Below are 19,833 nucleotides of genomic sequence, written 5' to 3'. Positions count from 1 at the left end.
CAAAAGCCAAATTATAAATTTTGACTATAGAATGTTTAGTTCCTTAAGCTTGAAAAGAACCTCTTCTATCTACTCTTTCTGTGATGAGCTCTGTTAGTAAAGTTTCTGTTACTAGAACAAATTACATGAGGTAATCAGCTTAGAAAGAGAAAATTTTTATTTTAACTCATTGTTTTAGAGTTGTGCTTTCTGCTTTGAGGCTTGTTGTAAGGCAACATATTATGTCCAGAATGTGTGATAGAGAAAAAAATACACAATTCATATCTGGGAAGCAAAAGGAAAAGAAAGAATCCTCTTTAGAACACACTGAGAATAGTTTAAAGGCCTTCCATCAGGCCACACATCTTCAAGTTTCTATATTCTCCCTAGAGCACTTTGGGCTGGAGTCTTTCGACATAAACATCTTTAGGGGATACTTACATCCAAAAGTTACAACAATTTGTAGTTAGAAGCAATAGTTTAACAACATTGTGAATGTAGTGTCACTTTATAATGGTAAACTTTGTGAATTTTACCTCAAGAAATATTAAAATTGTTCATGTACTGCAAAAATACCTTCCACAAGGAAAATATTGAGTGAGGTGGTTTATAGTATAGAATGGACAATGTCTAAAAAGGTTTTTACAGTTATATTAAATGCAAGTAGGACATGTCTTCAGAGACAAACAAGAACTCACCCAGACAAAACAAGGGAAGAGCTTTTTACATATTGAAAAGGATAGAAAGTATTGAAACATATCTGTTTGGCAAACAGTAAACTGTTGAGTTTTTGCAAATAGTTTGTATGAGGAAAAGTAACAGTTGGCAAGAACCCAATAATAAATAACCTTAAAGGCCATGATGAGGAGTTTTGATTTTATTTTGGAAAATATCTATACTACAGAAATTATTTTTAATATGTTTTTATTGTGAAAATACTGTACAGAGGAGTTACAGTTACATGAGCAAGATAATGAGTACATTTCTTTTTTCTTTTTTCGGTCGGTCGTGGGGCTTGAACTCTGGGCTTGGGCTCTGTCCCTCAGCTCTTCAGCTCAAGAGCGCTCTACCACTTGAGCCACAGCAACACTTCCAGTTTTCTGGGGGGTTATTGGAGATATGAGTCTTTCGGACTTTCCTGCCTTGGCAGGCTTTGAACCGTGATCCTCAGATCTCAGCCTCCTCAGTAGCTAGAATTGCATGGGTGACCCACCAGTGCTGGCATGAGTACATTTCTTATCAAGCATTGTTGCCTCCTTTGTTTTTCCCCTACCATCCCTTCCCTCCCACCTCCACAGCGCCCCCCTTCCCTCTCACCTCTATACCTCCCCCAAATTTAAAGTTTGTTTTTTAACATAGTATCTTCTACATCTCTTAGTTGCAATGGGTCAACCTGTGTCTCTATTTAATTATTTATGAGGACAGTACCATCATAAAGATTTACTTTTTCAAAAGCTAATCTATGATTATCAAAAAAATAATTGGGCTGGGCACCCGTGGCTCATGCCTATAATCCTAGCTACCCAGGAGGCTGAGATCTGAGGATCATGGTTCAAAGCCAGCCAGGGCAGAAAAGTCCATGAAACTCTTATCTCCAATTAACCACCAGAAAACTGGAAGTGGTGCTGTGGCTCAAGCTGTAGAGTGCTCACCTTGAGCTGAAGAGCGCAGGGATAGCGCCCAAGCCCCATGATTGACCAAAAAATAAAAATAAATAATAATAATAATAATTGGAAGAGGGGAGGGAAAGGAAAAAAACAAAATGCTTAAATAGGGATACAGGTTGACTCATTGTAACAATGAGATGTAGAAGACATTATGTTGAAAAACGAACTTTACAATATAGGTGGGCAAGGGGGGATGGGGAGGAAGTTGTGGAGGTGGGAGGGAAGGGATGGTAGGGGAAAAACAAAGGAGGAGGTAACAAATGCTTGATAGGAAATGTACTCCTTACCTTGCTCATGTAACTGTAACCCCTCTGTACATATTTTACAATAAAAAGTATAAAAAATATAAATAATAATTGGAAGAGAGTGGAAACGAATAGATTACTGCAGTGAGCCAGGTAAGGAATGATGAAAGGGTGGTGAGTTTACAAATGCAATTGAATGCCTCAGATAAGGTTATATTCTATCCTTACTAAGTGAAACAGTTGAATTAAGTCTTTTAAAAAAAATGAGAAGCCCTTGCTATTCCTGCTGCTTGAATGATACAGGGAAGAATTAGAAGTTGATTTTTGTAAAACTGAGGATCAAAGTATACTATTACTCTCCTATTTTTTACTTGTGCTTAAGGATTGTAAGGAATATAACTTTCATCCTTGGAATTTTCCATTGAATAATGTAGAACTCCCTGGAAAATAATTTAAAGCATTTTCTGCTAAAACGATCTAAAAAGGTTGTTTTAAACCCAAATCAACTAATCACAAGTATGCTCATTGTTGTATTTAAGAGATCTATTTAAGAGGATCTATCTATGAATTTAAGTTCAGTCTTCAGCCAGGCACTGGTGAAGTGTAGGAGGATTATATTAGTCTAGTATCACTCACATATTAAGTCAGCATGTGGGATCTTTTAAAGTTCTGCCTTAACTCCACGTATTTCTTGTCAGATTGAGAAAAAGTCTATTTGAGGGGCATACATGGGAAGTGTTAAATACACCAATTACCAATTTAGGAATGTAGCAGAAGGGTTGGTCTGGGCAAAATTCTGAAAGAGAAGTTTGCCAAGAGTGTCACCTTGAGAAATGACTCATTGGTTCAGTAAATTGCTTTGTTCAAATTGTGCCAAATAGATACTGCTTATGTGTTGTGAAATATACTTCCTTGCGTGGGTACAAAAATGGCTATAACTGGCTTAGTGCCAACCCAGTTCAAAGAGGACGTAGAAGGCTATATGACATAGTTCCAGGTTAACTTGAGTTTCTGGAGCTGAGGGACATGATAGAGAAAACAAACATGACACAGTACAGAAATACAAAAGAATGCTGAGTTTGTGAGTTCCTTTCAGCAATAATATGCTGTCAGAACAGGGTAAATCTTATTCCATTTTTCTTAATGCAAGTTCCACTTTTGATATTTGGGATTTTTAGTGCTGGCTACTAGTTGTATGGCAGCAAGGCATCCAGTGCCTTTAAAAAGTATTTAGCATAATTTGCCTTGCTTTTGTAGGACAGTATTTCTATTCAGATATACTGATGACAATGTAAAAACCAGTAGTTAGACTTTGTGCATGCAGCTGAAAATGAGCTGCTGTTTACTCTGGGGTTTACTACTACCCATGGTACTTTTCATTTTAAACTACTTTCTAGTTACTCAGCAACTATATTATGTGTCCTACATGTTTGCTTATGCTAGAAGTTGTAAAGAATAAAACATGGTTCTTTTCTCCCTCTCCTCCATAACAAATTTAGTGATAGAAACACTGCTTCCCAGTGCCCGTAGGCATGACCATAATATATCTTGCTGTACTTCACTTCTCTCTTTAAGAACATCTAACTAATTTGGCCTGTCGTTGTTCCAAAAGAAAAAAAAGAGGAAGTTGTAGGCTTAACTGACTCATTTCCTGATGTTATATTTTTTGCCTTTGTCTAAAATGACCCCTGTCTCTACCTATCAAATATTTTATTCATTTGTGGATTGGAGATATTTTCCTTAGGGATTGGCTGGTAAGATGCAAACTTTTTTTTTGGATACTGTCATCCTTTCCCTCTCTCTGTTTTTCCCTCCCATCCCCATTCACAAGTTGTATAGTTCATTTTTAACACAGTGTCCACAGTGTCTAGTGAGTGTTGCATTTGTTCACCCTAAGAATTATATTTTGTAAATTGTAAAGTTGGGGGCCGCGTGGGAGGGCAGAGTGTAGTTGTCGAAGTGGGAGGGAAGGGATGGTAGGGGAAAAACAAAGGCAGAGGCAACAATGCTTGATAAGAAATGTACTCATTACCTTGCTCGTGTAACTGTAACCCCTCTGTACAGTATTTTCACAATAAAAAACTTATTTTTTTAAAAAGAAAGATATTTTGAATAAAACTTTTGATTATATTTTGACTTCCAACAGTAGGAAATGAAGAATCTTCATTACAACTTTGAAGAATGATTTATGTGTGAATTTTAGGCTTAAGAAGCTTGATGTATTTTATTTACTCTCATTTTAGATGTGATGGAGACAAAGTATATGGTAAATGGACATGGCCTTTTAAATTTACACACAACGAAATTATCTCCTCCTAAAACACCATAAATAATTACTATGTTTTTTTTCCTGAGGAGCTTAAACCTTTATTATTTCAGAAAATAGATGTACATCAAAACAGTTGTATTTATTTATATTCATCTATGCTCTCAAGAATCCAAATTGTCATTGTTTCCTTTTTCTTCTACTTTCAAAGCAAGTAGAGGATATTCTCTCTCTCTCCTTCCCTCCCTCTCCCTCCCTCCCTCTCCCTTACTCCCTCCCTCTCCCTTACTCCCTCCCTCTCCCTGCCTCTCTCTCCCTCTCTGTATCTCTCCCTCCCTCTCCCTCTCCCTCTCCCTCTCTCTCTCCCTCTCCTTCTCCCTCTCCCTCTCCCTCTCCCTCTCCCTCTCCCTCTCCCTCTCCCTCTCCCTCTCCCTCTCCCTCTCCCTCTCCCTCTCCCCTCTCGTCCTGGGGCTGGACTCTGGGCCTGGGCGCTGTCCCACAGCTCTTCAGCTGAAGAGGAGTGCTCTACCACTTGTGCCACAGCTCCACTTCCGGCATTTTTGCTTAAGTGGTTATGAGGAATCGAACCCAGAGCCTCATGCATGTGAGGCAAGCACGCTCCCACTGAGCTACCTTCCAGCCCTGTTTTCTCTTTTTTAATAGGTGGGAGTCATATGACATTTCAGTACTACACTTTTAATTATTTAAGTAGCGATAATATAATTGACATTCTGAAAGGGATGGATTACTTATGTTACTCTTCATAAACTGCTCATCATGCAGTTGTGTTTAATGCTGATATATGAATTTTTTTGCTTATTTGTAGAAATTTGTCTAAATTCTGCCCAGTTTCTCAAAATGCACAGAATGACTATAGTTATGACAATGAAGAGATACAGGAATATTTGATCCAGTAAAGAATCAGAAATTTTTTTTAGCACTTGTGTAGTAACACAGTTTCCCAAGCTAATGGATCTCCTTCCCTAGTTATAGGACTTTGATTCTTGAAGCAAAGCAGAAGTCACATAGTTTTAAAACCATTTTTATGTATCCTGCATGATCAGTTCTTTCCCTCATCTGTGAAAGAGAAATAATTATGCCTCCTCCTTTACAATGTCACACATAATTTTCTTAAATTTATATATAGTAAAAGTAAATGTTAAGCCATTGGGATTGGATTTTTTTAAACAATTCAGGAGGCGTAAAAAGTTAGGAATTATGGATAATCACCAACACACTTTATCAAACTAAGATCTTCTCAATACAATTCTTCTAATAAAACTTACTAATAAAGCCGGGTGTCGGTGGCTCACACCTGTAATCCTAGCTACTCAGGAGGCTGAGATCTGAGGATCATGATTCAAAGCCTGCCTAGGTAGAAAAGACTGTTGAGACTCTCATCTCCAATAAACCACCAGAAAACTAGAAGTGGCAATGTGGCTTAAGTGGAATAGCACTCGCCTTGAGCTGAAGAGCTGAGGGACAGCTCCCAGGCCCAGAGTTCAAGCCCCACAACTGACAAAAAAAAAAGTTACTAATAAAGTTAAAATTTATAAAAAGTCTTTGCTCATTACTTTCTAAACGTAGCATATAAAAATCCATGAGGTCTGGGAAGGTGGCTCAGTGGTAGAATGCTTCCTTGCATGCATGAGGCCCTGGGTTTGATTCCTCAGTACCACATAAGCAGAAAATGCCGGAAGTGGTGCTTTGGCTCAAATGGTAGAGCAATAGCCTTGAGCTGAAGAGCTGAGGGACAGCGCCTAGGCCCAGAGTTCAGGCCCTACAACCAACAAAAAACAAAAACAAAAATCCATATTTCTTTCTACAGTTTCAGTTATCTATGGTCAAGTACAGTTTGAAAATATTAAATGGCAACTTCCAGAAATAAAAAAAAATTATAAATTTAAATTGTATGTGTGTAGTGTGTTTAAATACTATATTATCCTGCATCCATCTGAGATATACTCATATAATACTCACTAGTCACTTTGTAGCCGTCTTGGTTATCAAATAGACTGACAGAATCACAGTACTTATGTTTAAATTTCTGTGTTACTCAACAATAATCCAAAGAGTAGTGATGCTGGCAATTTGGATATGCCAAAGAAAAGTTACAAGTGCTTCTGTTAAATAAAAAGGTGAAAATCAAGTAAGTTGAAACTGGAGAAGAGGATAGTAGAGAGAAAAGATACTTGTATGACTTATATATTGCTTATAATTATTCTATTTTGTAATTAGTTATATTAATCTTTTATGGTGCCTAAGTTTAACTTAAATTTTATCAGTTTGTTTAGGAAAAAAGTTACATTATACACAGGCGTTCATTGGAGGCTTTGGAACATATCTCTCATGGATAAGAGGAAACTAATAAATAACAATGATATCACAAAGGAACTTTAAGCCACCCCATTACTCTACAGTGATAATTGACGGAATAGTTATTCTTTTTTATTTTATTTTATTTTTACCATTTATACATCTGATTTCTCATATGAAAATGACCATTTGATTTCTTTCTTTTCTTTTCTTTTTTTTTTTTTTTTTGGTCAGTGGTGGTGCTTGAACTTTGGGCCTGGGCACTGCCTCTCAGGTCTTCACCTCAAGGCGAGCACTCTACCACTTGAGCCACAGCGCCATTTCTGTTTTTCTGGTAGTTAATTGGAGATAAGAGTCTCACAGACTTTCCTGCCTAGGATGGCTTTGAACTGTGATCCTCAGAGCTCAGCCTCCTGAGTAGCTAGGATTACAGGTGTGAGCCACTGGTGTCTAGCCATTGATTCATTGATTTATTTCTAAAACTATTCCAGGATTATAAGAATAATTTCACCTTGGAAAATTTGCCATTTTATATAAATATTAATGTAAACATCACTATACTTGGCCACTGAAATGTTTTATTAATTATGTCTTAAATATTTAATTCTAAAATCGAAGAAAAATTGGATGATTTTACAATCTAACAAAATTGCCTTCTCTTTTGGGAGAACAGTTACTAAGGTTTGAACTGTCTCTTCTTGCTAGGCAGATGCTCTACCACTTGAGCCATATCTCCTGCCCATAAATTCTTACTAATGAGAAAAATAAGCTAGATTTTTCTTGTTAACTTTCATTTCCATTTAACTTTTTGAATATTAGGTGAAATTGGAGTTTGTGAATCGGTTTCTGATATAGAAGAACCTTTTATTTGTGTGGGTGTTTGTTTTCTGAGCTCCCAGAGCTGGTTCACAACTGGATATGATTTGTACAAACTTAAATTTGCATACTTACCTTTCTTGATCTGCTAGTTTTCTTTTTAAAGAAAAGCTTCCTGAAAGGGCTTTGGTACTGCCTTGCTGTTGTCTGTACTTGATTTCTACATTTTTCCTCCTTTACTCTGCTCATTTCATTCTACTGTTAACTAAAAACATTATTTATTCAGAAGGACATTATGGCTAACTCACTGTTAAGTTTCATTCTTTCACTTTTGGCCAAATAGATACCTGGGGAAGGACAGGAACAACAGACAGATTCCACCAAAGGGCGATGCCTAAGGAGAACTGTCAGCGTCCCTTCCGAGGGTCAGTTTCCTGAGTACCCACCAGAGGGCACCGCTAAACTGGGTAAGCTTACAAAAGAAAAATTCCTAGATTTTACTGGATAGTTTATGGACTTGTTACTGTTTCGGTAAAATAAAATATCTTGTATTTCCTGTTTAGTAAGTGCTGAATTGAATTGTATGTTGACCCGGAATTAGAGGTCATCAAAGAGTTCTGTTCTTTAAAACTAGGTGACAGTAAAGTTGTCTTTACAGAGATAGAACTTACGTGAGTGCTAGCTTGTAAGATTGAGTTTGGTCCTAATCAAATTGTTATCAAAATGTTATTTTTGGGGGGGGAGGTTGCTCTCAGTTTTGAAGGAGTATTGGTAATATCGTTGAAGCACTAAGATTTGTAGGGAAGGGGGGAACTTAGTCTGAAGTAATTTGAGTATATCTGTTCATTTAGCTTTTACTGATGTTGTCTTGTAAATAGAATGCCAGATTAGGCTATTTTTTTTTTCAGATTAGGCTAATTTAACCAAACTCCTTTTGCATGTTCTACATACGTTATATTCAGAACCATGGTTGTAGCAAACAACAAAAGGAAGAAATCTTAACTCCTCTATTTCAGATTGGGGATGTCATTCTGTTGCCTCACACTCATAAGGTTCTGAATTTGATCTGTACCCACCCCCTACAACAAAAACATCCTCCCCAAAAGAAACCCAAAACCTTATTTCAATTGGTATATTCTTTTTTTTGGTCCAGTCGTGGGGCCTGAACTCTGGGCCTGGGTGCTGTCCTTCAACTCTTCAGCTCAAGGCTAGCGCTCTACCACTTGAGCCACAGCGCCACTTCCAGCTTTTTTTCTTTTTGCTTATGTGGTGCTGAGGAATCGAACCCAAGGCCTCAGGCATGCAAGGCAAGCACTCTACCACTGAGCCAACTTCCCAGCCCCTCAATTGGTATATTCTAAAGGAAACTAATGTCAAATAAAAAGAGCACCAAATGTATTGTTTGATGTTTTTTTATTTTTAACAATGGGTATTAAACTAGCAAGAGAGCTGGGAAGGTGGCTCAGTGGTAGAGCGCTTGCCTTGCATGCATGAGGCCCTGGGTTCGATTCCTCAGCACCACTTAAGGAGAAAAAAAAAGCCGGAAGTGGTGCTATGGCTCAAGTGGTAGAGTGCTAGCCTTGAGCTGCTGAAGAGCTGAGAGACAGCACCCAGGCCCAGAGTTCAGGCCCCATGACCGGACCCCCCCCCCCAAAAAAAAAGATACATTAAACTAGCAAGATATTTTTAAGATTATATGATTTATAATAGTGAAGGAATTTGTAAAAGTTGGAACTGCTTCAGGGCTTTGCATTGTTGTATATTCTTAGTGGTCCCTAGACCTTTGGTCATAGACATTTGGTGGATTGACAATCTTTTGCTATTTTCATAGTAGTCAGTGTGATGATTCAGTGAGTTTGCTTCTGTTTTCTAAAATAAAGGTTTGTGTTTTTTAATTTGTGTATTTATTTTTGTCTTTTCATTTTCTTAAGGAGCTGAACAATCTTGTTAGTAATTTGAATCCTTTTTCTTCCCCTTATTATCCTGTAACAGTTGTTTTTCTAGAAATTAATCAAAATAGCATATATTTTCTCCAAGGACATTTGAGAAGTCATATGACATCTTAATTTTTGTTGTGCCTCCTTAGTATGTATTGAAACCAATTAGGTGTGTGCTTAAATTATATTGGAAACCTGTCTAGGTGTAACCATTTTATGCATTTATATTTCATACACTGATATTTCATATGCATTGACCTGACTTAGTGTCACCTTTCTGTTCCTTTGCTTTTGTTACATCTAATTTTACATTGATAACTATCTTTGCCACTTCTCTAGCAAACTTTGTATTCATGAAGTCGCTGGATTTTGAGGAAGTATAGTGATAGTCTGAAAAATTATTGCATTGTTATAGAACATAGAATTATATAGTAAGTTATTAAGTATCTGCATTGTTCCAAATACTGGTCTCAAAGACAAATTAAAACTAAGAACTAGAACTTCCTTTGCTTTGTCTTTGGCAAGCCTGGAAGTCATCTTGACTCATGACATTCATGGCTCATTTTCATAGTGATTGTCCTAGATTAGGATATAAAAATATCAGAGAGAGAAAAAAGGAATTATAGAGCCATTCTTCTTTCTATGCCAATTTAATCTTGAATTTGATATTCTATTGTTTGATATTTATTGTCTAGTGATTTGTCTTTAGGCAAATCACTATGTCAAATAGTTCATTGGGTAATTGTTGTATATGTGATATTTTTATACCAATCCCTAAGAATGAAAAAGGTATAAGATAATCTGCCTTTAGTAGATTTTTAAATTCTATTTTGTGCATGTGCTGTCCTAGGGCTTAAACTCAGGACTTAGACGCTGTTCTTGAGCTTTTTTCCTCAAGGCTAGTGCTCTACCACTTGAGCCACAGCTCCACTTCAACTGTTTTTTGGTAGTTAATTGGAGGTAAGAGTCTCACAGGCTTTACTGCACAGGCTGGCTTTAAACCCAGTCCTCAAATCTCAGTCTCTTGAGTAGCTAGGATTACAGGCATGAGCCATAAGCTCCTGGTTACTTTTAGTAGATTTTTAAAAAAAACTTTATCTAGTGAAAATAATGATGAATGCATGTAGAAATAAAAATGTATCCAAAAATCAGTTGCATTTCTACTGGTATTTCTATGCACTAATAAATGGGAAATAAAAACACTTAAGTATATATTTACTGTAGCACTACTAGTTAGTGCCTAGAGATAAAGAATTCTAATAAGTGATGAATGACTTCTACATAAAAAATGTAATTGAAGCTGGGTGCCGGTGGCTCACGCCTGTTATCCTAGCTACTCAGGAGGCTGAGATCTAAGGATCATGGTTCAAAGCTAGCCCAGGCAGAAAAGTCCGTGAGACTCTGATCTCCAATAAACCACTAGAAAACCAGAAGTGGCGCTGTGGCTTAAGTGATAGAGCGCTAGCCTTGAGCTGAAGAGCGCAGGGAGAGTGCCCAGGCCCAGAGTTCAAGCTCCATGACCAACAACAACAACAACAAAAATTTGAAGAAAATAAAAATGACCTAAATAGAAGATTATAGAATTATCATATATTAGAAGACAATTATTTCCGCTCTCATCAAAATTACATGTTTACCCACACAGTTTCCCTAGAAATTTCATACACCATTAATAAGTAAGGTGACAAAAACAAGATGGGAAGTGTTAATCTACTAGTATCAAGGTCTCTTTTAAAAGTGCAATATGATATGGATAGAATAATAGACAAGTAGACTGGTGAAATAGAATGGAGAGCCCTGAAATGAATCCACATGTGTATGGTTTGGCATTGGTACTATGTCAGTTAGATATGTTTATGAGGAATGAACTAGGGGTCTTGACCTCAGTCTTATATGCAAAATCAATTCTAAACATTTTCTAGATCTAAACAGAGAACTAACACAATGAAGCCTCTCAAAGTAATATTGAGGATATTTCCCTGATATTTGATAGAGAAGGATTTCTTTTAAAAATATTAAAATACCATATAGTCATATGTTTCACTAATCAAACATTTATCAGTGGGAATAATTGATGTGACTATATTAACATTAAGAATTCAATTTATCAACACACTCTTAGCAAAGTGAAAAGATGAAAATATAGATAGGAAAATATGCCTGCAACACTATAATAAAGAGCTTTTATGTAGTTTATATAAACACTTCCAAATAGAAAAATTGAAAAGAAATTCACTGAAGAATGTACTAAAGAATAGAAAGAGACTGCATGCTACATTATTCCACTTATTATATGTAGCTAGCTCTAAACAGCCAAAGTACTTATGGTTTTGATGTTAGAATATTGGTTAGTTTTGAGAGGAGTCTGGAATAGTAATACTTGGTAGGTATAAGATGTAGGACATCACAAGGGCTTTGACTTTAACTCTTTCAGATAGCTTCTATACTGAGAATAAGGGTGAAAGCGTAGAGTTCAGGACCAATTTGTATGCTAATGTAATAATCTTGTCAAGAGTTAAGAACTTTGGCCAGAATTTACTTCTACCTTGGATAGTTCTTAGACTCATGAATTCAGTTTACAGATTACTCAAAAGGCTAAAATTAAACTGAGTTTTAATTCACTGAATTATTTTTCTTGAAATATGTTATTTTCTTAAAGCTCATGAATATTATGTTTTTGTATTGGTTACTTTTTCATTGCTGTGACCAAATACTGAACAGAATAACTTAAAGGAGGTAGAACCAGGAATAATTACTCTGAAGGCTGTTTTGTTGGATAGTTTTTACTTTTTTTGAAAACCATGGGCAACTATATAATTTTTCTTTGAAATCTGATTATATATAGATTAAAATATAAAAATATATATGTATGCTCTAATATATAAATATATAAAATATATTATATAATTAGTATATGTTAATATTTTATGTTATAGTATATATATTTCTTACATATTACATATGCTATTACATGTATTATATAATGCACATGTAAATGTATATAAAATATATAAATATACATAAATATATTATTATATTCTGGAAAAATAGGCTGTGGTCTGACATAAAGTAGCATTAGAATCAGTTCTGTTGTAATATAACATTTAATCATAACAACGATTGTACAGATTTGCACAGTAAAAATCATAGTTTATTGAGAAAATGAGATTAAGAACACTATTCTAAAAAACTTAGCCAGTGGCATAAAAAATGATGGAACTCCCAGCTACTCCGATATTTAGATTACTTTTCATGTATTTTTTTATTTAGATGAAAAGAATTGAGACCAGTCTGGACAAAGGTAGAGAGATCCTTTCTCATCCCATAAGTTGGGTATGATCATACACAACTGTGATACCAATTATACAGGAGTTGTAAATACAAAATGGAAGGTCCAGACTGGTCTAGACAAAAACATGAGAGCCCATTAGAAAAACAACTAAAGCATAAAGGGCTGAGAACTTATCTCAGGTGGTAGGCTGCCTGCCTTATAAGGGCAAGTCCCTGAGTTTAAACAAGACAAACAAAACTGAGTTTTAAAAAATACTTCAATAACTGTAGCACTTTACCTCTAAAAACCCCTAAAATATTGGTGTTAGTGAGCATCGGAATAGTTTGTAAGTTTATTGCAGAGTGGTAGAAGGAAGATTATTTATTATATTAGGTATGTTTAGGTGTTTGAGGTACATATGTCTATCAGTGTTTTCCGTAGTCAACATGGCTTAGTTCTACTGGGTGCACTTTTCTTTGCTCACCTAGTATTTAACATCGATTAAATGATTTATAAGCACTACAAAAGCTCTGTTACGTGTAAACATTGTGATGGAACACTAACATTTCAAAGCAAGCAGATAGAAAAACCAATATTATTAACAACTTGTTCTAATCAGGTTTACCCATTAGAAGAAGCTTTCTTAATTTTTACTTTTACCTTTTATTTATTTATTTATTTTTATCATAGTACATTAGAGATTCTTCTATCAGGCTGACTCCTGGGGATGCCTTTCATTAATCTGTCATGTAGTTAGTAGTTGTTTCATGATTTTTCCAGCAGATGGCAGTAGAGTGACTTAAATGAAGGACTATCTTTGTAAATCACACAGGTCATTTGTACAGGCTCTCACCACAATCGGTGTTCCTAGTTTGTACATTCAAGCTCTGTGAGGATGTTGCCCCACAGCAACAGATCCTCCAAAGTAAAATTCCAAAGCTAGGGTTCTAATCAGTCCTAAGGCAATATTAATATATTAGCAATATTAGCCATAACAGTAATATTATTTAGTAATATTAATAAATTAGTGTATTAGTACATGTTAATAGGGTTTGTGAATTAGGTGGAAAGGGGGAATGAGTATCATAAGCAGTTGGGAATGATTTTAAATGGAGCCTGGATTTCTAGGGAGAGAAATTTCACATTAAACTTAACTATCTAATTGGACTCTTTTTAGAAACTCACTAAGGGTATGACAGGAGTATTCTATTTTAAATACATAGTCCTTTAAGGATATGGAGAATAAGAAAACACACAAATTGAAAACTGAAAACAATTATTGTGTAGTAAATAATGCAATTCATTGTATTAATGTAACAATGAAGAAAGCAGAGGAGCAATCATAATATTACTATAGAATTTTAAACTAGAATTGATAGCCAGGAACATGGTAGTCAATCTCTGGATTACATTCTTCTTATCACACCGCTGAATAATTGTTTCTCCCACCTGTACTTAAGGTGAGAAGTATTAAAACTCTTCTATTTCTCAGCAGAGGAACAATTTAAAATACACACACACACACACACACACACACACACACACACACACACACACACACACACACACACACACACACACACACACACACACACACACACACACACACACACACACACACACACACACACACACACACCACAAAGATATCTGGATCAGGGGATAGTAAAAGTTTTTGAACTAAGAACAGGGCCTTTTACAAATTTGTTTTTATATTTGTTTTAGAAATAGAGGAGTTAGTGAACATCTGTATACTGAATAATGGACAGTTCACCCTTCTCCGCTCACTGTTACCCTTCCTGCAGAAGATTAGAAGAACTCCTTTTGGATATTTTACTAGCCTGAGAGGAAAGACTTAAAGATACTGACCTTTTCAAGACTAAAAACATGAAGAAAAGCCTATAGCATGAGAGACCAAAACAAGTGGCATATTTTTAATATGTTTTTATTGTAAAAATACTGTACAGAGGGGTTACAGTTACATGAGCAAGGTCATGAGTACATTTCCTGTCAAGCATTCATTGTTACCTACCCTCCTTTCCCTCCCACTTCCACAACTACACTCCCCTCTTCCCTCCCACCCCGCCTAAATTGTAAAGTTAGTTTTTCAACATTGTGCATCTCATTGTTACAATGGGTCAACCTTCTGTAATCCAAGCATTTGGAGGACTGAGGCAGGAGGATCTTGAGTTTCAGACCAATTTGGATTACATAATGAGATCTCTGTCTCAAAAATCAAAGGAAAAATATTTTAGCCAAGTATGGTGCTTCCCACCTATAATCTGACATGCTAACATAAGAGGATCAAGAATTTGAGACCAGTCTGAGCTAAATAGTGAATTCAAGCACCACTCCACCTACATAGTGATAACCTGTCTCTCAAGAATAAAATATTTTCACATAAAATTTAAAAGTTGAAGATGAAACTTAGGAAATACCTCAGAAAGTAGAGAGTATAAAAAGGTAAAGTGATAAAATAACTAGAGGATCAGTCTAGGGAATCTAACAACAACAAAAGTGAGTTTCAGAATAGGTAGGGTAGGAAAAAACAAGCAAACTATTCCAGAACATTTCTAATTGCTCAAAGAGAGTAGTTTTCAGATTGAAAGATCCCACTGAGTTCCTGTGACAAGGCATCTTTGTGAAAGACTTACTGTCTTACAAACCTCCAGAAAAAGGGAAATCGTTTACATAGTCACAATGTGAAATCAGAAAGGCAGTGTCAAAACTACAAAATATAGACTGTTCTCAAAATTCTGAAGGAAAAAATTTTTCTAACCTACAATTCTAAATTTCACTACCAGACATTTGTCAGATGATAACATAAAGACATTTTCAGACATGAAATATTTTTAAAAGTTTACTTCCTTCACATTTTCTCCAGGATTTCATGAAAATATGCTCTTCTATGAATGAGGACAGAAGGTCTGGCACAGAGGGGGAGATATGGGAATCCTTGGGAGAAAGCTTCTAGAGAGAACCATTTAAACAGCTGTGGATCAGAAATCAATTAAAAATGGAGGAGCTCAGAAGATTGTGTTAAAGAATTCAGTAAGAAGACAAAATTGGTAGAATAACTGAGAACATATAAGCAAAAAGAGGGAAATATGAGTTAAATTAACAACAAGCATATAGTAATCTAAGCAAATGAGTGATTAGCCATTACAAAAGGAACAAAAAGTAGCTCAGAACATAGTTGAGGCTTCTGTAGTACTTTCTGCATATAAGGCAAATTATGTACACGAAGTTTTTTTAAATTATTTTAAAAGTGATGTGCAGAAGGGTTACAGTAACATGAGTCAGGTAATTAGTATATTTCCTTTTGAATAGTGTCACTCCCTCCCTCATTTGCTCCTAATTTGTCCTCTCCTGATTCCCTTCTTCCAGAGTTGTATAGTTCATTTCCAACACAGTGTCTAGTGGGTTTCACTACTGAATTGGTTCACCCTTTGTCCCACTGTTTCTGTGAAAGATAATGGTACAAAAATTAAAAACAGTGACAAAGGGAATAAAACAAAAAAAGGAAAGAAGAACTTCAAACAGTATATTAAAAAAAACTCTTACTTCCGTTTCCTGGAGTTCATTTTGGTAAGCATCATTTTATACGATTATATGCACATAGCTACTGAGCCCTTTCAATCCTCTCCTAAGAATATCCTTCTTTGTTCTCACTGTGTGAATGATTAGACTGCTGTTTAATTAATCATGTCCCAATGTAACTATTTGTCTTTCATTATCCATTGGGTTTGCTTGTAGATTTATAGGCATAGTCTAATAATTACAAATCAAGGAAAACATGCAATCTGTTTCTTTGGGTCTAGCTTACTCTACTAGAATAAATTTTTCCAAATCTTTGAATTTCTTTATGAATGGGACAATGTCATTCTTTCTGATGGAAGCATAGAATTCCATTGTGTATATATACCACATTTTCTTGACACATTCATCCACGGAGGGACGTCTGGGTTCATTCCTTATCTTAGCTATGATAAATAATGCTGCAATGAATGTGGTTGTGCTGGTAGCTTTAAGCATTCACACAGTGATAACAAAGGAGGATATTCTTAGGAGAGGATCAGAAGGGCTCAGTAAATATGTACATATGACCACATAGCACGATGCTTATCAAAATGAACTCCAAGAAATGGAAACAAGAAATGTTCTACCATACTGTTTGCAGGTTTTTTTTCTTTTTTTTCCTTCCTTCCTTTTGCCCATGGGTGGTGCTATATTAGATGAGCCACACAACAGTCTGGCATTTTGCTAGGTAATTGTTGATTATTTTCTGGCTGGTTTCAAGCCATGATCCTCCAGGTGCTAAGTAGCTATGATCACAGACTTGAACCACTGATATCCTAGAGGGTCTCTTAAATCATTTTTTGTTATTTTTGTTGTGCTGTACTAGGGCTTGAATTCAGGGCCTGAATGCTGTACCTGAGCTTTTTTGCTCAAGTTTATCCCTCTACCACTTCAGCCACAGTTCCATTTCTAGCTTTTTCTCGTGGATTTTCTTTCTTTTTTTTTTTTTAAGTTTTTTTTTTTTTTTTGTCAGTCATGGGCATGAACTCTGGGCCTGGGTGCTATCCCTCAGCTCTTCAGCTTAAGGCTAGTGCTAGACCACTTGAGCTATAGCACCACTTCCGGCTTTTTCTGCTTATGTGGTGCTGAGGAATTGAACCCAGGGCTTCAGGCATGCAAGGCAAGCACTCTACCACTAAGCCACCTTCCCAGCCCCTCTTGTGGATTTTCTGATCCACCTGTCTCAGCCTCCAAGTAGATTACAGGCATGAGCCACCCCGGCCTTTAAATAGCTTTAAAGAATCATTTCATAGTGTCCATTCAAATTATAAGGAGTGTTCTCCTATTTATTTATTTACTTATTCATTATTCATGTACTCATTTATGAGATCAGGCTTATCCCAAACCCTGGCACTTAAGTGATCTTCTCACCTCCACTTCCTAAGTAGCAATTACTATAGTATTCTTTTTTTTTTTTTTTTTTTTTTTTTGTCGGTCGTGGGGCTTGAACTCTGGGCCTGGGCGCTGTCCCTCAGCTCTTCAGCTCAAGGCGAGCGCTCTACCACTTGAGCTACAGCGCCACTTCCGGTTTTCTGGTGGTTTATTGGAGATAGGAGTCTCACGGTCTTTCCTGCCCGGGCTGGCTTTGAACCGCGATCCTCAGATCTCAGCCTCCTGAGTAGCTAGGATTACAGGCGTGAGCCACCAGCGCCCGGCTTACTATAGTATTCTTGATGCTAGAAAATCTCATTGAATTGGAGTCTTAGATTTCAGAAAAACATTTATATAGCAGTGAGAATGCAATTAATAGCAACAGTAGGCCAATAGGTTTGTATGGGCCGTAGTGTGTGTGTGTGTGTGTGTGTGTGTGTGTGTGTGTGTGTGCGTGCGTGCGTGCGTGCGTGCGTGCGTGCGTGTGTGTGTGTGTGTGTGTGTGTGTTATAGACAAATGCAAAGGAACACCTACCTGAAGCCATCAGAAACTATTCCCTACAGCCTTTTGAGGAAGTGTAGCTTTGCTTGTACCTTAACTATTGGCCTCCAGAAATTTATGAAAGTAAGTTTCTGTTTATTTTTAAGCCACTCAGTTTGTGGTAATTTATTATGGCAGTCCTAGAAAATGAATACTCTTTTTTTTCCAGTGAATATAATAAATTCTTAGATAATTGGTATACTATGTAATATCTAATTTTTTTGTCATTTTTTAGGGGAAAGTACCATGAATTTGCTAATATCAAATCTCTGGTTCTTCCTTTATTAGTAGCACTGAGTGCCATCTCAAATTTCTTTTTCTGTTTTAAAAATAGCCAACACTGGAGCTTACATCTGTCATTCTAACTACTTGGAAAGCTGAAATTCGATGTCAAATTAATTACCAAAATGCTGGAATGGAGGCATGGCTCAGCTAGTAGAATGCTAGCTATGAGTGAAGAAGCAACAAAACCAAAAATGAGCAAGATCCCAAAGCTCTTAAGTTCAAGCCCTAGTACTTGTACAAAATAAAAAGTATAGTTATAAATATAAAGAAGCAAAAGTGATAAAATAGTGACAATTATACCAAGGTCTGGATGTGCATTATCCTATTTTTCCTGGCAGCATTTCTATGAAACAAATGCTGTTAGTGTCCTTGTTTTATAAATAGGAGAACTGATGTTAAGTAAGTGGCAGAACTGGATGGAATTCAAACTCAAGTCTGTATGATTTCAACTGTGAAACTGTTTCTCTTCCCTTCTTTCCAGCTAGATTTTTTCCCCCTAATTCAAAGCCCTTCCAGTGATTGACTTCAGCAAATTCCCTTGCTCTGAGGAGTCTGTCCTATTATGCTGGCCTGTGTAATTAAAGCAATCAAAACAGTTAACAGTAAAACAAAACATACAAACAAAAAGACCTGAATTCATGCACCTTGCATTCTGGTAGGAGTAAAAACAACCTTTACAGTATGTTATATGGTAAGAAATCCAGTGGAGAAAAAAAAGGAAGTGCTTCAGTAGAGGAGAAAAATAAGAGAAATACCACTTTCTACATGCTGCAGTGGGAAAACCCACTAAGGGACATTTGGTTAAAACCTGAAGAACATGTCCCAGAACTGATGATTATGATTCTTCTATTTAAAAAGGCTTATGAAGCCTCTTTTATGCTGGTTCTGGGACTTAACTCCGGGCCTGGGAACTGTCCCTGAACTTTTTGCTGAAAGCTAGTTCTCTACCACGTAAGTCACAGCTCTACTTCCAGCTCTGTGTGTGTGTGCATATGTTTGTGTGCATGCGTGTATGCGTGCATGTGTGTGTGTATCATATTAATTGGAGATAAATGTTTCATAGACTTCCTGCTCAGGCTGGCTTGGAACCCATGATCCTCAGATCTCAGCCTTTTGAGTAATTAAGATTACCAGTATGAGCCACTGGTGCCTAGCTAAGGCTGCTATTTTTCATTTAGCATATTTGATTTTAAGTACTATTGATTTCCCCCTACAATATACATACATAATCTGGCTAAAAGTATATATGTATTTAAGGGAACAATGTCTCTGAGTGTATGAAATCAACATGATACTTATTACTTTAAAATTGTGAAATATGCTAAATATATATTCCTTAGCAGACAGCTGGCATGCAGTAATTGCACATTAAATGGTAGTTTCTCTCCCTTTCAGGTTTTAACTTTATTTTCTGTAAGAAAAAATTATCTTGAGTCCCATAAGTCAATCTATAAATAAGTTACTTTTAAATTCACCTTTTAAATAAGTTACGGCAATTTTAAGACTTTCTTCAGACCATTTTATATAGATTAATAGATTTTAGCAAATTTTCAAGATGTC

General features: G+C 36.2%; 1 protein-coding gene across 7 annotated transcripts in view; it reads left to right on the top strand.

The window, feature by feature from the left end:
* The window catches only part of Rasal2 (RAS protein activator like 2), a 258,171-nt gene that overhangs the window by 103,359 nt on the left and 134,979 nt on the right, over nucleotides 1-19,833 (top strand). For all 7 annotated transcript variants that reach the window (XM_070034392.1, XM_070034391.1, XM_070034390.1 and 4 more), the window contains one exon: nucleotides 7,633-7,756. In XM_070034392.1, the coding sequence (XP_069890493.1) occupies nucleotides 7,633-7,756 (124 nt within the window). The remainder of the gene's footprint in view (nucleotides 1-7,632; nucleotides 7,757-19,833) is intronic.

Source organism: Dipodomys merriami, unplaced genomic scaffold (genome assembly GCF_024711535.1).
Source record: "Dipodomys merriami isolate MVZ:Mamm:240054 unplaced genomic scaffold, mDipMer1.0.p SCAF_24, whole genome shotgun sequence".
NCBI classification, from domain to species: domain Eukaryota; kingdom Metazoa; phylum Chordata; class Mammalia; order Rodentia; family Heteromyidae; genus Dipodomys; species Dipodomys merriami.
Note: the sequence above shows the minus strand (reverse complement) of the source record. Positions and strands in the feature narration are given on the sequence as shown.